General features: G+C 43.1%; 1 protein-coding gene across 1 annotated transcript in view; it reads right to left on the reverse strand.

Annotated features, from left to right (window-relative positions):
- LOC124553253 overlaps positions 1-13,947 on the reverse strand; it is a 286,386-nt gene that overhangs the window by 19,343 nt on the left and 253,096 nt on the right. Inside the window, exon 20 of the mRNA XM_047127140.1 lies at positions 4,533-4,645. Coding sequence (XP_046983096.1) covers positions 4,538-4,645 — 108 coding nt within the window. The 3' untranslated portion in view covers positions 4,533-4,537. The remainder of the gene's footprint in view (positions 1-4,532; positions 4,646-13,947) is intronic.

The following is a 13,947-nucleotide window of genomic DNA, read 5'->3' on the forward strand; positions in this document are numbered from 1 at the left end:
TTTGGATTCCGTAGAAATGTTGGAACATGTGAGGGAATACTGACCCTATGACTTATCTTAGAAGAAAGATGAAGGAAAGGCAAACCTACGTTTCTAGCATTTGTAGACTTAGAGAAAGCTTTTAAAAATGTTGACTGGAATACTCTCTTTCAAATTCTGAAGGTGGCTTCGTAAAATACAGGGAGCAAAAGGCTATTTACAATTTGTACAGAAACAAGATGGTAGTTATAAGAGTCGAGGGACACGAAAGGGAAGCAGTGCATGGGAAGGGAGTGAGACAGGGTTGTAGCCTATCCCCGATGTTATTCAATCTGTATATTGAGCAAGCAGTGAAGGAAACAAAAGAAATATTCAGAGTAGGTATTAAAATCCATGGAGAAGAAATAAAAACTTTGAGGCTCGCCGATGACATTGTAATTCTGTCAGAGACAGCAAAGGACTTAAAAGAGCAGTTGAACGGAATGGATAGTGTCTTGAAAGGAGGATATAAGATGAACATCAACAAAAGCAAAATGAAGATAATGGAATGTGGTCGAATTAAATCGGGTGATGCTGAGGGAATTAGATTAGGAAATGGGACACTTAACGTAGTAATGGAGTTTTGCTATTTGGGGAGCAAAATAACTGATGATGGTCGAAGTAGAGAGGATATAAAATGTAGACTGGCAATGGCAAGGAAATCGTTTCTGAAGAAGAAAAATTTGTTAACATCGAGTATAAATTTAAGTGTCCGGAAGTCGTTTCTGAAAGTATTTGTATGGAGTGTAGCCATGTATTGAAGTGAAACATGGACGATAAATAATTTGGACAAGAAGAGAATAGAATCTTTCGAAATGTGGTGCTACAGAAGAATGCTGAAGATTAGATGGGTAGATCACGTAACTAATGAGGAGGTACTGAATAGGACTAGAGATAAGAGAAATTTGTGGCACAACTTGACTAGAAGAAGGGATCGGTTGGTAGGACATGTTCTGAGGCATCAAGGGATCACCAATTTGTTATTGGAGGGCAGCGTGGAGGGTAAAAATCGCTACAGAAATAAAGATTTCTACTTCAACGACCAATGCCGAATCTCCTTTTGTTATCAATACTGGTGTGGTGGTCATGGTGCACACAACTCGTGATGGGGTCTGCCCTGTTACAATGTGTTCCCTCGCTGTAAATGACAAAGAATCAGTACATGAAGATTTCTGGAAAAATGATACAATGGAAAATCCAAGATGGAATAATGACAATATTATGAGAAGGATAGATTGCTACTCACCATATGACGGAGATGTTGAGTCACAGACAGACACAATGAAAAGATTCTTAACATGTAATCCAGACTGCTCCCAGCAGCCAGAGACAGTGGTCTTGTGCATTGAGCTGTGTGTGTGTGTGTGTGTGTGTGTGTGTGTGTGTGTGTGTGTGTGTGTGTCTATATATATATATATATATATATATATCCTTTAAATATGTCTGCTTGTGTCTGTATATGTGTGGATGGATATGTGTGTGTGTGCGAGTGTATACCCGTCCTTTTTTCCCCCTAAGGTAAGTCTTTCCGCTCCCGGGATTGGAATGACTCCTTACCCTCTCCCTTAAAACCCACTTCCTTTCGTCTTTCCCTCTCCTTCCCTCTTTCCTAATGAGGCAACAGTTTGTTGCGGAAGCTTGAATTTTGTGTGTATGTATGTGTCTGTTTGTGTTTCTATCGACCTGCCAGCACTTTCGTATGGTAAGTCACATCATCTTTGTTTTTAAATATATTTGTGCCGCGTGGAATGTTTCCCTCTATTATATATATATATATATATATATATATATATATATATATATATATATGAATATAATAGAGGGAAACATTCCACGTGGGAAAAATATATCTAAAAAGAAAGATGATGAAACTTACCAAACAAAAGCGCTGGCAGGTCGATAGACACACAAACAAACACAAACATACACACAAAATTCTAGCTTTCGCAACCAATGGTTGCCTCGTCAGGAAAGAGGGAAGGAGAAGGAAAGACAAAAGGATATGGGTTTTAAGGGAGAGGGTAAGGAGTCATTCCAATCCCGGGAGCGGAAAGACTTACCTTAGGGGGAAAAAAGGACAGGTATACACTCGCACACACACACATATCCATCCACACATACACAGACACAAGCAGACATTTTCTGCTTGTGTCTGTGTATGTGTGGATGGATATGTGTGTGTGTGCGAGTGTATACCTGTCCTTTTTTCCCCCTAAGGTAAGTCTTTCCGCTCCCGGGATTGGAATGACTCCTTACCCTCTCCCTTAAAACCCATATCCTTTTGTCTTTCCTTCTCCTTCCCTCTTTCCTGACGAGGCAACCATTGGTTGCGAAAGCTAGAATTTTGTGTGTATGTTTGTGTTTGTTTGTGTGTCTATCGACCTGCCAGCGCTTTTGTTTGGTAAGTTTCATCATCTTTCTTTTTAGATATATATATATATATATATATATATATATATATAATAGTCATAGTGTCTCTATCAACATATCAACGCTTTCGTCTGGTAAGTTACATCATCTTTGTTTGTGTGTGTGTGTGTGTGTGTGTGTGTTGTCAATTTCTGAACAAGGCCTTCTGGCCAAAAGCTTATGTGTTTAGCAGTCTTTTTGTCATGCCTCTGTGTGACCCAGCATCTCTGCTTTCTGGAGAAGAGTTTTGATCACTTAGTACAACTTTAGATTTGTGAAGATTTTGCAGTTTCCAGTGCAGAAGAAGTTGTAGAGGAGATGGAGTCGGCATACTAAGAAAAGATACAGTTTTGCTATAAGTGATAAAATTGGATAGATAAAAAATCTACTCACCAATCAGTGGCAGAACACACACGTAAAAGACTGTTGTGATTGGCAAGCTTTCGGAGCCAGTGGCTCCTTCTTCAAGCAGAAGGGTAGAAGGGGAAGGAAGAATGGTGAAGGAAAAGGACTGGAGAGGTATAGGAAAAGGGGAAGATGTTGGGAAAGTCACCCAGAACTGCGGGTCAGGAGAGACTTACCGTACGGGATGAGAAGGAAAGACTAACTGTTGGGGAGTCAGTCAGTCTTTCCTTCTCATCCCATATGGTAAATCTCCCCTGACTCACAGTTCTGTGTGAATTTTCCTAGACCTCTCCAGTCCTTTTCCTTCACCCTTCAACCCTTCTACCTGAAGAAGGAGCCTCACTCCGAAAGTTTGCCAATCACAACAGTCTTTTATATTTGTGTTCTGCCACCGATTGGTGAGTAGATTTTTTATCTATCCAATTTTATGAATAATTGATGGTTCTGCTATAAGGATAGACTGAGAAATAGCAGAACAGTAGTCAAAAATAACGGAAATCATAAAATTTTATCCCAAAAATTACACATTACACACAGGGAACGTTGTCATTCCGGTTCAGTTCTGTGACCAGACTGAGTACACGTCAGAATTTAGATGATGGGAACCGACTCCAAAAGAGCACCAGGTGCACTGTGCTGAGAATAAAATGCCAGATGAAACTTCCAGGCAGATTAAAACTGTGTGCCAGACTGAGACTCGAACTCGGGACCTTTGCCTTTCGTGGGCAAGTGCTCTACCAACTGAGCTACCCAAGCACGACTCATGCCCCATCCTCACAGCTTTAATTCTGCCAGTACCTCGTCTCCTACCTTCCCAACTTCACAGAAGCTCTCCTGTAAACCTTGCAGAACGAGCGCTCCTGGAAGAAAGGATATTGCGGAGACATGGCTTAGCCACAGTGTGGGGGATGTTTCTAGAATGAAATTTTCACTCTACAGCGGAGTGTGCGCTGATATGGAACTTCCTGGCAGATTAAAACTGTGTGCCGAACCGAGACTCAAACTCGGGACCTTTGCCTATCGCGGACAAGTGCTCTACTGACTGAGCTACCCAAGCACGACCCACGTCCTCACAGCTTTAATTTCACCAGTACCTTGTCTCCTACCTTCCAAACTTCACAGAAGCTCTCCTGTGAACCTTGCAGAACTAACACTCCTGGCAGAAAGGATATTGTGAAGACATGGCTTAGCCACAGCCTGGGGGATGTTTCTAGAATGAAATTTTCACTCTACAGCGGAGTGTACGCTGATATGAAACTTCCTGGCAGATTAGAACTGTGTGCCAGACCGAGACTCAAACTTGGCAAGGGTCCCGAGTTCGAGTCTTGGTCCGGCACACAGTTTTAATGTGCCAAGAAGTTTCATATCAGTGCACACTCCGCTGTAGAGTGAAAATTTCATTCTAATATGCCAGATTGCTGTCAGGTGTACTGGGCCGAAAACGGATCATCTCAGGAGAATTGTACTGAGAACTGACCACAGACGGAGGACCTCGAACTGTGCACGGGGAAGACAGTAGGTATAAATATCGGACTCGTCGCACCCGACCTGCAGTCTCTCCCAATGGAGACGACAAATCGGGTCATCAAAATACGGTGCACAGACAGTAAAGGTACCTGGAGGAACAAACGACACCTCGAGATGTCAGTAGATCGCCAGGAAAGCCTAGACAATTACAGATAAGCATTTACGGTACTCACCGCAGCTAGCCGAGTGGCAGCAGCTGGTCCCAGGCGGCCGCGAGTTGCAGGGCCGTTTCCACACAGCGCCGGTGCAGACCTTCCTCCAGCCGGCCGCGCAGCGGGAATTCTCTCTGCGCAAGCACACACGTCTCCCGTTACATTTAGTACACGACAGTCTGTGCACTCACTTTTCACTTATACAGGGTGTTACAAAAAAGTATGGCCAAACTTTCAGGAAACATTCCTCAAACACAAAGAAAGAAAATATTTTATGTGGACATGTGTCCGGAAATGTTTGCTTTCCATGTTAGAGCTCATTTTGTTACTTCTCTTCAAATCACATTAATCGTGGAATGGAAACACACAGCAACAGAACATATCAGCATGACTTCAAACACTTTGTTACTGGAAATGTTCAAAATGTCCTCTGTTAGTGAGGATACGTGCATCCACCCTCCGTCGCACGGAATCCCTGATGCGCTGATGCGGCCCTGCAGAATGGCGTATTGTATCACAGCCGTCCACAATACGAGCACGAAGAGTCTCTACATTCGGTACCGGGGTTGCGTAGACAAGAGCTTTCAAATGCCCCCATAAATGAAAGCCAAGAGGGTTGAGGCTAGGAGAGCGTGGAGGCCACGGAATTGGTCCGCCTCTACCAGTCCGTCGGTCACCAAATCTGTTGTTGAGAAGCGTACGAACACTTCAACTGAAATGTGCAGGAGCTCCATCATGCGCGAACCACGTGTTGTGTCGTACTTGTAAAGGCACACGTTCTAGCAGCACAGGTAGAGTATCCCGTATGAAAACGTGATAACGTGCTCCATTCAGCGTAGGTGGAAGAACGTGGGGCCCAATCGAGACATCACCGACAGTGCCTGCCCAAACGTTCACAGAAAATCTGTGTCGATGACGTGATTGCAAAATTGCGTGCGGATTCTCGTCAGCCCACACATGTCGATTGTGAAAATTTACAATTTGATCACGTCGGAATGAAGCCTCATCCGTAAAGAGAACATTTGCACTGAAATGAGGACTGACACATTGTCGGATGAACCGTTTGCAGAAGTGTACCTGTGGAGGCCAATCAGCTGCCGATAGTGCCTGCACATGCTGTACACGGTACGGAAACTACTGGTTCTCCCGTAGAACTCTCCATACTGTGACGCTGTCAACGTTACCTTGTACAGCGGCAACTTCTCTGACGCTGACATTAGGGTTATCGTCAACTGCACGAAGAATTGCCTCGTCCATTGCCGGTGTCCTCGTCGTTCTAGGTCTTCCCCCGTCACGAGTCGCAGGCTGGAATCTTCCGTGCTCCCTAAGACGCAATCAATTGCTTCGATTGTCTTCCTGTCGGGACACCTTCGTTCTGGAAATCTGTCTCGATACAAATGTAAACATTGCACTGACTGCAAAACCACGCTCGTGATGAACACTAACCTGTCGATGCTATGTACTGATGTGCTCGATGCTAGTACTGTAGAGCAATGAGTCGCATGTCAACACAAGCACCGAAGTCAACATTACCTTCCTTCAATTGGGCCAACTGGCGGTGAATCGAGGAAGTACAGTACACACTGACGAAACTAAAATGAGCTCTAACATGGAAATTAAGTGTTTCTGGACACATGTCCACATAACATCTTTTCTTTATTTGTGTGTGAGGAATGTTTCCTGAAAGTTTAGCCGTACCTTCTTGTAACACCCTGTAATCACAGAAATCAATGTAGCACATAACGAGGTGCGACAGTAAAGTAATGAGACTGATTTTCTTTGCAAGATGTGGCAACCTTGCAGGCTTGCATAGACACAATATCTTTGACCTGGTCTATAAGCTGCTTCTAGTCCCAGCGGCACATCGATGCAACTGCTCAGTCGTGAGTTGTACTGTAATGAGTTAACACGTGTTTGTGTCTCTCGTCACGGAAATGGAACCGCATAATATTGCACAACGGTACGCCATTTCTTTTCATGTTAAATTGGGTGAAAATGCGACAACAACTTACGGTAAGCTTCAGAAGGCTTTTGGAGAGAAGGTTATGTAAAGAGCTCAAGTTTTTTGTTGGCATAAAATGTTTAGTGTGGGCAGGACAAATATTGAAGATGAAGACCGCAGTGGACCACTGTCAACCTCATGGACAGATGTCAACTTGGCCAGTGTGCGTGAACTCGTACGATCTGATCGAACCACGACCCGCAAACATCGGTTGGCAGCCTCCTCGGGCAATCAACACCCGAACGCACCAAGCTGGATATTGCACATGCAAATGTCCAGTCTCTGCCAGCTCACTTCGACGAGTTCAAATATATATTTCAAACTGCTGATATACACGTAATACTTTTGTCAGAGACTTGGCTCAAACCAAGTATTCCTACAGCTTCCGTAAACCTAGATGGCTATATCTTTCTCAGGCACGACAGATGCAACAGACGAGGGGGCGGATTTGTCACCTACAGTACTACACACATCCGACAACAATGTAGATAAATAAGAGGAATATATGTTCATAGAGATCAAATCACTTAACAGAAAGTGCTTAATATGTGTCCTTTACAAACCTCCTAAAGTGGGTGGGTTCGCCTGCTTCGAATCTGCCCTCTCTAGTCTCGAATCGTCATATGAACATGTAATTATAGCAGATGACACTAACATTAATTTTCTGTGCAATAGTCCTTCCACTGGGAAATTTAAGAGGATGCTTTCTTCCTCAAATATGACGCTACTTCAGCTGGCACCTACTCATTGCATGACTACCAGTCACACTTTCATAGATATATTCGCAACCAAATCTCCAAACAGAATAATCCGCACCTCTCAAATATCTGCACCTGGCATGTCTGCCCATGACATCATTTTCATGCCGTATTCACTAGAATGCCCTAGAAAGAATCTAAAACTGTCTACACACTGAGACCTCAAACGCATAAATTTGCCTGAACTCGAAACTGAGGCACAAGAAATAGTTTGGGGGATGACCTCTACTCCCCTCATGGACATAAATGACAAACTCCAGGATTTCACTAACAAAATTCCTCAACTATATGGCAAATATGCTTCAATAAAGACCAGAAAAGTAAAAAGGCAACCTGCACCTTGGCTGACTGATGAACTAAAACAGCTCATGAATCTCAGAGACTCTGCACATCGAGCATACAAGATACACCCTACACCTGAAAATCATACTGTATACAAGCAGAAACGAAACAAAGTCAGTCAATCGGTGAGAAATGCTAAGCTCAGACATGCCCGTACATTAGCTGACAATAGATGCAGCCCAGCTATCCTGTGGAAAAATCTCCGTAGTCTCAGTTTAGGCAAAATAAAAGTTGCAGAAAATCCCATGGTCCCAGCTGAAGAACTAAACCGATTCTTCACATTACCTACAACCAAAATTGAACCGCAAAAAAAAAAAAAAAACCCAACAACAACAACAACAACAACAACAACAACATTGATTACTTCATGGGGATGAATGACTGTAGCAAAGAAAAATTCTATCTACAGCACGTCACTTGCAGTACTGTCAAGAAAGCCATAATGCGGATTAGATCAGCATCTACTGGATATGATGGTATCACTATACAGATGCTAAAACTTATTATTGACCAACTACTGCCCTCTATAACAGACATTTTCAACAATTCATTAATCACAAGTGCTTTCCCTGAGGCCTGGAAACTGGGACAAATTAAGCCACTGCCTAAAACGGATATCGCCACAGCACCCTCTGACTACCGCCCCATCTGCCTTCTTCCTGCACTATCAAAGGCTTTAGAATATATGGTTCATGACCGGCTCACCAACTACCTAACTACTAACAACCTACTAGATGAATACCAATCAGGTTTCTGTAAACATCGAAGCACAACATCCGCTCTGATAAAGGTGACAGATGACCTGAAACTTGCCATGGACAGACAAGAAGCGACTATCATTTGCTTCTTAGATTTCAGCAAAGCATTTGATACTGGTGACTTCGACATCTTACTAGCCAAACTTAGCGGTCTAAATTTCTCACCAAGTGCAGTGCAATGGTTTCGCTCATACATGACGTCTCGTCAGCAACGCGTCCTGTCTGGAAATATAAAATCACAATGGCGGCAGGTAGTGTCAGGCGTTCCCCGAGGCTCAGTATTAGGTCCTATACTCTTCTCTCTGTATGTCAATGATGTGTCATTGGTTCTGACCTACTGCAAATATCATATGTATGCTGATGATCTTCAGTTGTATCTAAGTGCGAAACTTAGCAATCTCAAGAAAGCTATTGAAAATTTCGATACTGACCTCGACGCACTGTCAAAATGGGCACAGGACATAGGTCTAAAACTAAACCCATCTAAAACCCAAGCGGTACTTGTTGGTCACCCTAAGCTCATTAGACCAAAACATCGGGAGTCCGTAACACCTCTTATCCTAAATGGAACAAATATTAACTTCTCTCCCTCAGCAAAGAGTTTGGGAGTAATAATAGATGAAAATCATAAATTGGACAGAGCACATAACTGCAGTGTGCAAAAAAGCATCAGCATCCCTTCATGTCCTACAAAAATATAAAAAACTCTTCCCTTTCGATCTGAAAAAGAAATTAGTACAAATGCTTATACTCCCAATCATTGACTACAGCGATATTATCCTACAAGGCCCCTCTCAGGAAAATTCGTGACGTCTAGAACTGGTCATGAATGCCTGCATCTGATATATCTGTGACGTTCAACTTTTTGATCACATTTCACCAGCATATGCGTGCAGACAAACGCAGAGATTTCCATACACTCTGTCTCATCTATTGCCTTATAAATGTACACTGTCCCTCATATCTCTCCTCGTCCCTAACACTCATGTCGGAACAACACGACAGAAACACACGATCCCATTATAATAAAATCCTCTCCATTCCACTGCATCGCTCAGTCACCTTCTCCAAGTCCTTTACAGTAGCGGGAACCCGACTCTGGAATAACCTCCCTTGTTATGTTAGAGAACTTAAAAACATGTCCGGCTTCAAAAAACAGTTACTGACGTATCTACTTAAGCAACAGTAATGCCTTCCTCTGTACGTGAATGCACTTCACTTCATTACTTCCCTCTTTCCCCCTCCTTAAATCTCCCTTCCCCAAAACTCACTATACTAGTAAACATCTACTTTACACACCAAGATATTAATGTACATCTGCGCAAAACTTCATTTCTATTGCCAATTTTTCTCATGTTTGTCATTATTATTTGACTTTTTTTTACTGTTATTATTATTGTTTTTATCATAATCTGTATGTATAGCACCTGTTGTAAAAATACTGCCAGCATTTACTTTATTAGGTCTTAGTCATGTTTATCATTATTATTTGATTTTTTTACTGTTATTATTATTGTTTTTATCATAATCTATATGTATAGCACCTGTCGTAAAAACACTGCCGCATTTACTTTATTAGGTCTTAGTCACTACTCTTTATTCATATTGTCACTAGAGTAATCTAATTTTCTCATTTAAACTATTGTCATGCTGTAACTCTGATGTGTGAAATGCTGCACGTGTGGAACACTGGTCCGATGTGAGAGAGGGCCTGATGGCCCTAATCTGATCAGGTTAAATAAATAAAATAAATAAAAATATTACTGCAAAGAAATTTTAGAAAGACTTCGTAAAAGAGTTCTTCGAGTCCGTGCCAACATTGCTGATAAATGGATTCTGCATCACGATAATGCACCATCCCATACTGCTCGGTCAATACAGCAATTTTTAACCTCAAAACAAATTTCAGTATTACAACAGCCACCTTATTCACCAGATATCGCTCCATGCCACTTGGAGGATATTACAGAAGATGAGTTCCAGAAATGTTACCATCAATGGGAGAAGTGCTGGAAAAAGTGTGTGCAATCAGAGGGGAACTACTTTGTAGGAGACAACACTAAACTCAACTAAAATGGTAAGCAACATTTTTTTTACATCAGTCTCATTAGTTTATTGTTACACCTTGTATGTGTCCATTAGGACAGTGCCACGAAATTAGGCATTAATGGGGTACGGCAGCAGACAACCGACTAGAGTCCCTTTCCTACCAGCACGACTTCAACCGTAGCACCTCCCATGGGTCCGTTGGACAATAGATGACTGGAAAACTGTGGCCTGGTCAGGTGAGTCCCAATTTCAGTTGGTAAGAGAAGATGGTACAGTTCAAGTATGGTGCAGACCCAACAAACCTATGGACCCACATTGTCAACAAGGCACTATGCGAGCTGGCAGTGATTCCACAATAGTGTGGGCTGTGTTTGCACGGAATAGACCGGGTCCTATAAAGAACTGTTTATTGACTGGAAATGGTTATGTTCGGCTGCTCAGAGACCATTTGCAACCGTCCCTGGACTTCATGTTCCCGTGACAATATGCCACGTCACTGGGCCACAGTTTTTCACAGTCTGTTTGAAAAACATTCTGGACATGAAACTTCCTGGTAGATTAAAACTGTGTGCCGGACCGAGACTCGAACTCGGGACCTTCGTCTTTCGCGGGCAAGTGCTCTACCACCGAGTTACCCAAGCACGACTCACGACGATACGTCCTCACAATTTTACTTCCACCAGTACCTCGTCTCCTACCTTCTGGACACGATTGCTAGAGTACATACACCAAATAGCTCCTTACAATAAGTAAGAGGAACTGTCAAACTGCTGTCACGTCACAACTAACATTTAACTTCAACATCTCGACAATATTTACGATCCTAATAAAGCAGTGACAGTTACAGAATGCAAAATGGACGTCACATCAATCTAGACGTACTTGAAAATGATGGTTGAGCCGAAACTCTGTCCGGACTGTTGTAAATAAAGATTACTTATCGTAAGCAGCTATTTGGTGTATGTACCCTAACAATCATGTTGTTATCAGACATACATTACACTGCCGGCCCTAAAGAAGAAAAACATTCACAATTCGAGTGAGAGATTTGGCCACCCAGATTGCCGGACACAAATTCCGTTAATCATTTACGAGGCATTGTTGACGGACCAATTCGTGCACAAAATCCGGCACCGACAACACTTTCGCAATTACAGACAGCTTTACAGGTAGCATAGCTCAATAATTCTGCACGGGACTTCCAGTGAGTTGTCGTGTCCGAGCCACATCGAGCTGCTGCACTATGCCGGGAAAAAGGAGGAGCAACACGATATGAAGAGGTATCCAATGACTTTTGTCACCTCAGAGTACTACCCAAATATGTGCCAATGAGACATTTTATGTAAATACATTACTGGCCATTAAAATTGCTACACCAAGAAGAAATGCAGATGATAAACGGGTATTCATTGGACAAATATATTATACTAGAACTGACATGTCATTACATTTTCATGCAATTTGGGTGCATAGATCCTGAGAAATCAGTACCCAGAACAACCACCTCTGGCTGTAATAACGGCCTTGATACTCCTGGGCACTGAGTCAAACAGAGCTTCGATGACGTGTACAGGTGCAACTGCCCATGCAGCTTCAACACGGTACCACAGTTCATCGAGAGTAGTGACTGGCGTATTGTGACGAGCCAGTTGCTCGGCCACCATTGACCAGACGTTTTCAATTGGTGAGAGATCTGGAGAATGTGCTGGCCAGGGCAGCAGTTGAACATTTTCTGTATCCAGAAAGGCCCGTACAGGACCTGCAACATGCGGTCGTCCATTATCCTGCTGAAAAGTAGGATTTCACAGGGATCGAATGAAGGGTAGAGCCACGGGTCGTAACACATCTGAAATGTAACGTCCACTGTTCAAAGTACCGTCAATGCAAACAAGAGGTGACCAAGACGTGTAACCAATGGCACCCCATACCATCACGCCGGGTGATACGCCAGTACGGCGATGACAAATACACGCTTCCAATGTGCGTTCACCGCGATGTCGCCAAACACGGATGCGACCATCATGATGCTGTACACAGAACATGGATTCATCCGAAAAAATGATGTTTTGTCATTCGTGCACCCAGGTTCGTCGTCGAGTACACCAATGCAGGTGATCCTGTCTGTGATGCAGCATCAAGGGTAACTGCAGCCACGGTCTCCGAGCTGAGAGTCCATGCTGCTGCAAATGTCGTTGAACTGTTCCTGCAGATGGTTGTTGTCTTGCAAACGTCCCCATCTGTTGACTCAGGGATCGAGACGTGGTTGCACGATCCGTTACAGCCGTGCGGATAAGATGCCTGTCATCTCGACTGCTAGTGATACGAGGCCCTTGGGATCCAGCACGGCGTTCCGTATTACCCTCCTGAACCCACCGATTCCATATTGCGCTAACAGTCATTGGATCTCGAACAACGCGAGCAGCAATGTCGCGATACGATAAACCGCAATGGCGATAGGCTACAATGCGACTTCTAACAAAGTCGGAAACATGATGGTACGCATTTCTCCTCCTTACGCGAGGCATCACAACAACGTTTCACCAGGCAACGCCGGTCAACTGCTGTTTGTGTACGAGAAATCGGTTGGAAACTTTCCTCATGTCAGCACGTTGTAGGTGTCGTCACCGGCGCCAACCTTGTGTGAATGCTCTGAAAAGCTAATCATTTGCATATCACAGCATCTTCTTCCTGTCTGTTAAATTTTGCGTCTGTAGCATATCATCTACGTGGTGTAGCAATTTTAATGGCCAGTAGTATTGTTTGTAGTATTTATATTTACAACTACACCTACATATACACACGTACATATACTCTACATCAACATTCTACCTCTGTAAACCACTGTGAAATGCTTGGCAGATGGTACTTCCAACTTTATCAGTTGTTAGGGATTTCTCTTGTTCCATTCCCATATGCAGTGTGGGAAGAATTATTAATTTATATACCTATATGATACTGCGTGAAGAGTTTGACAGAGCACTGAAAGATCTAAGTCAAAACAAGGCCCCGGAGTAGACAACATCCCATTAGAACTAATGACAGCCTTGGCAGAGCCAGGCCTAACAAAACTCTACCATTTAGTGAGCAAGATGTATGAGACAGGCGAAATACCCTCAGACTTCAAGAAGAATATAATAATTCCAATCCCAAAGAAAGCAGGTGTTGTCAGATGTGAAAATTATCGAACTATCAGTTTAATAGGTCACAGCTGCAAGATACTAACGCGAATTCTGTACAGACAAATGGAAAAACTGGTAGAAGCTGGCCTCGGGGAACATCAGTTCGGATTCCGAAGAAATATTGGAACACGTGAGGCAATACTGACTTTACGACTTATCTTAGAAGAAAGATTAAGGAAAGGCAAACCTATGTTTCTAGCATTTGTAGACTTAGAGAAAGCTTTCGACAATGTTAACTGGAATACTCTGTTTCAAATTCGGAAGGTGGCAGGGGTAAAATACAGGGAGCGAAAGGCTATTTACAATTTGTACAGAAACCAGATGGCAGTTATAAGTGTCGAGGGGCAC

This window comes from Schistocerca americana, chromosome 11, assembly GCF_021461395.2.
Source record: "Schistocerca americana isolate TAMUIC-IGC-003095 chromosome 11, iqSchAmer2.1, whole genome shotgun sequence".
Taxonomy (NCBI): domain Eukaryota; kingdom Metazoa; phylum Arthropoda; class Insecta; order Orthoptera; family Acrididae; genus Schistocerca; species Schistocerca americana.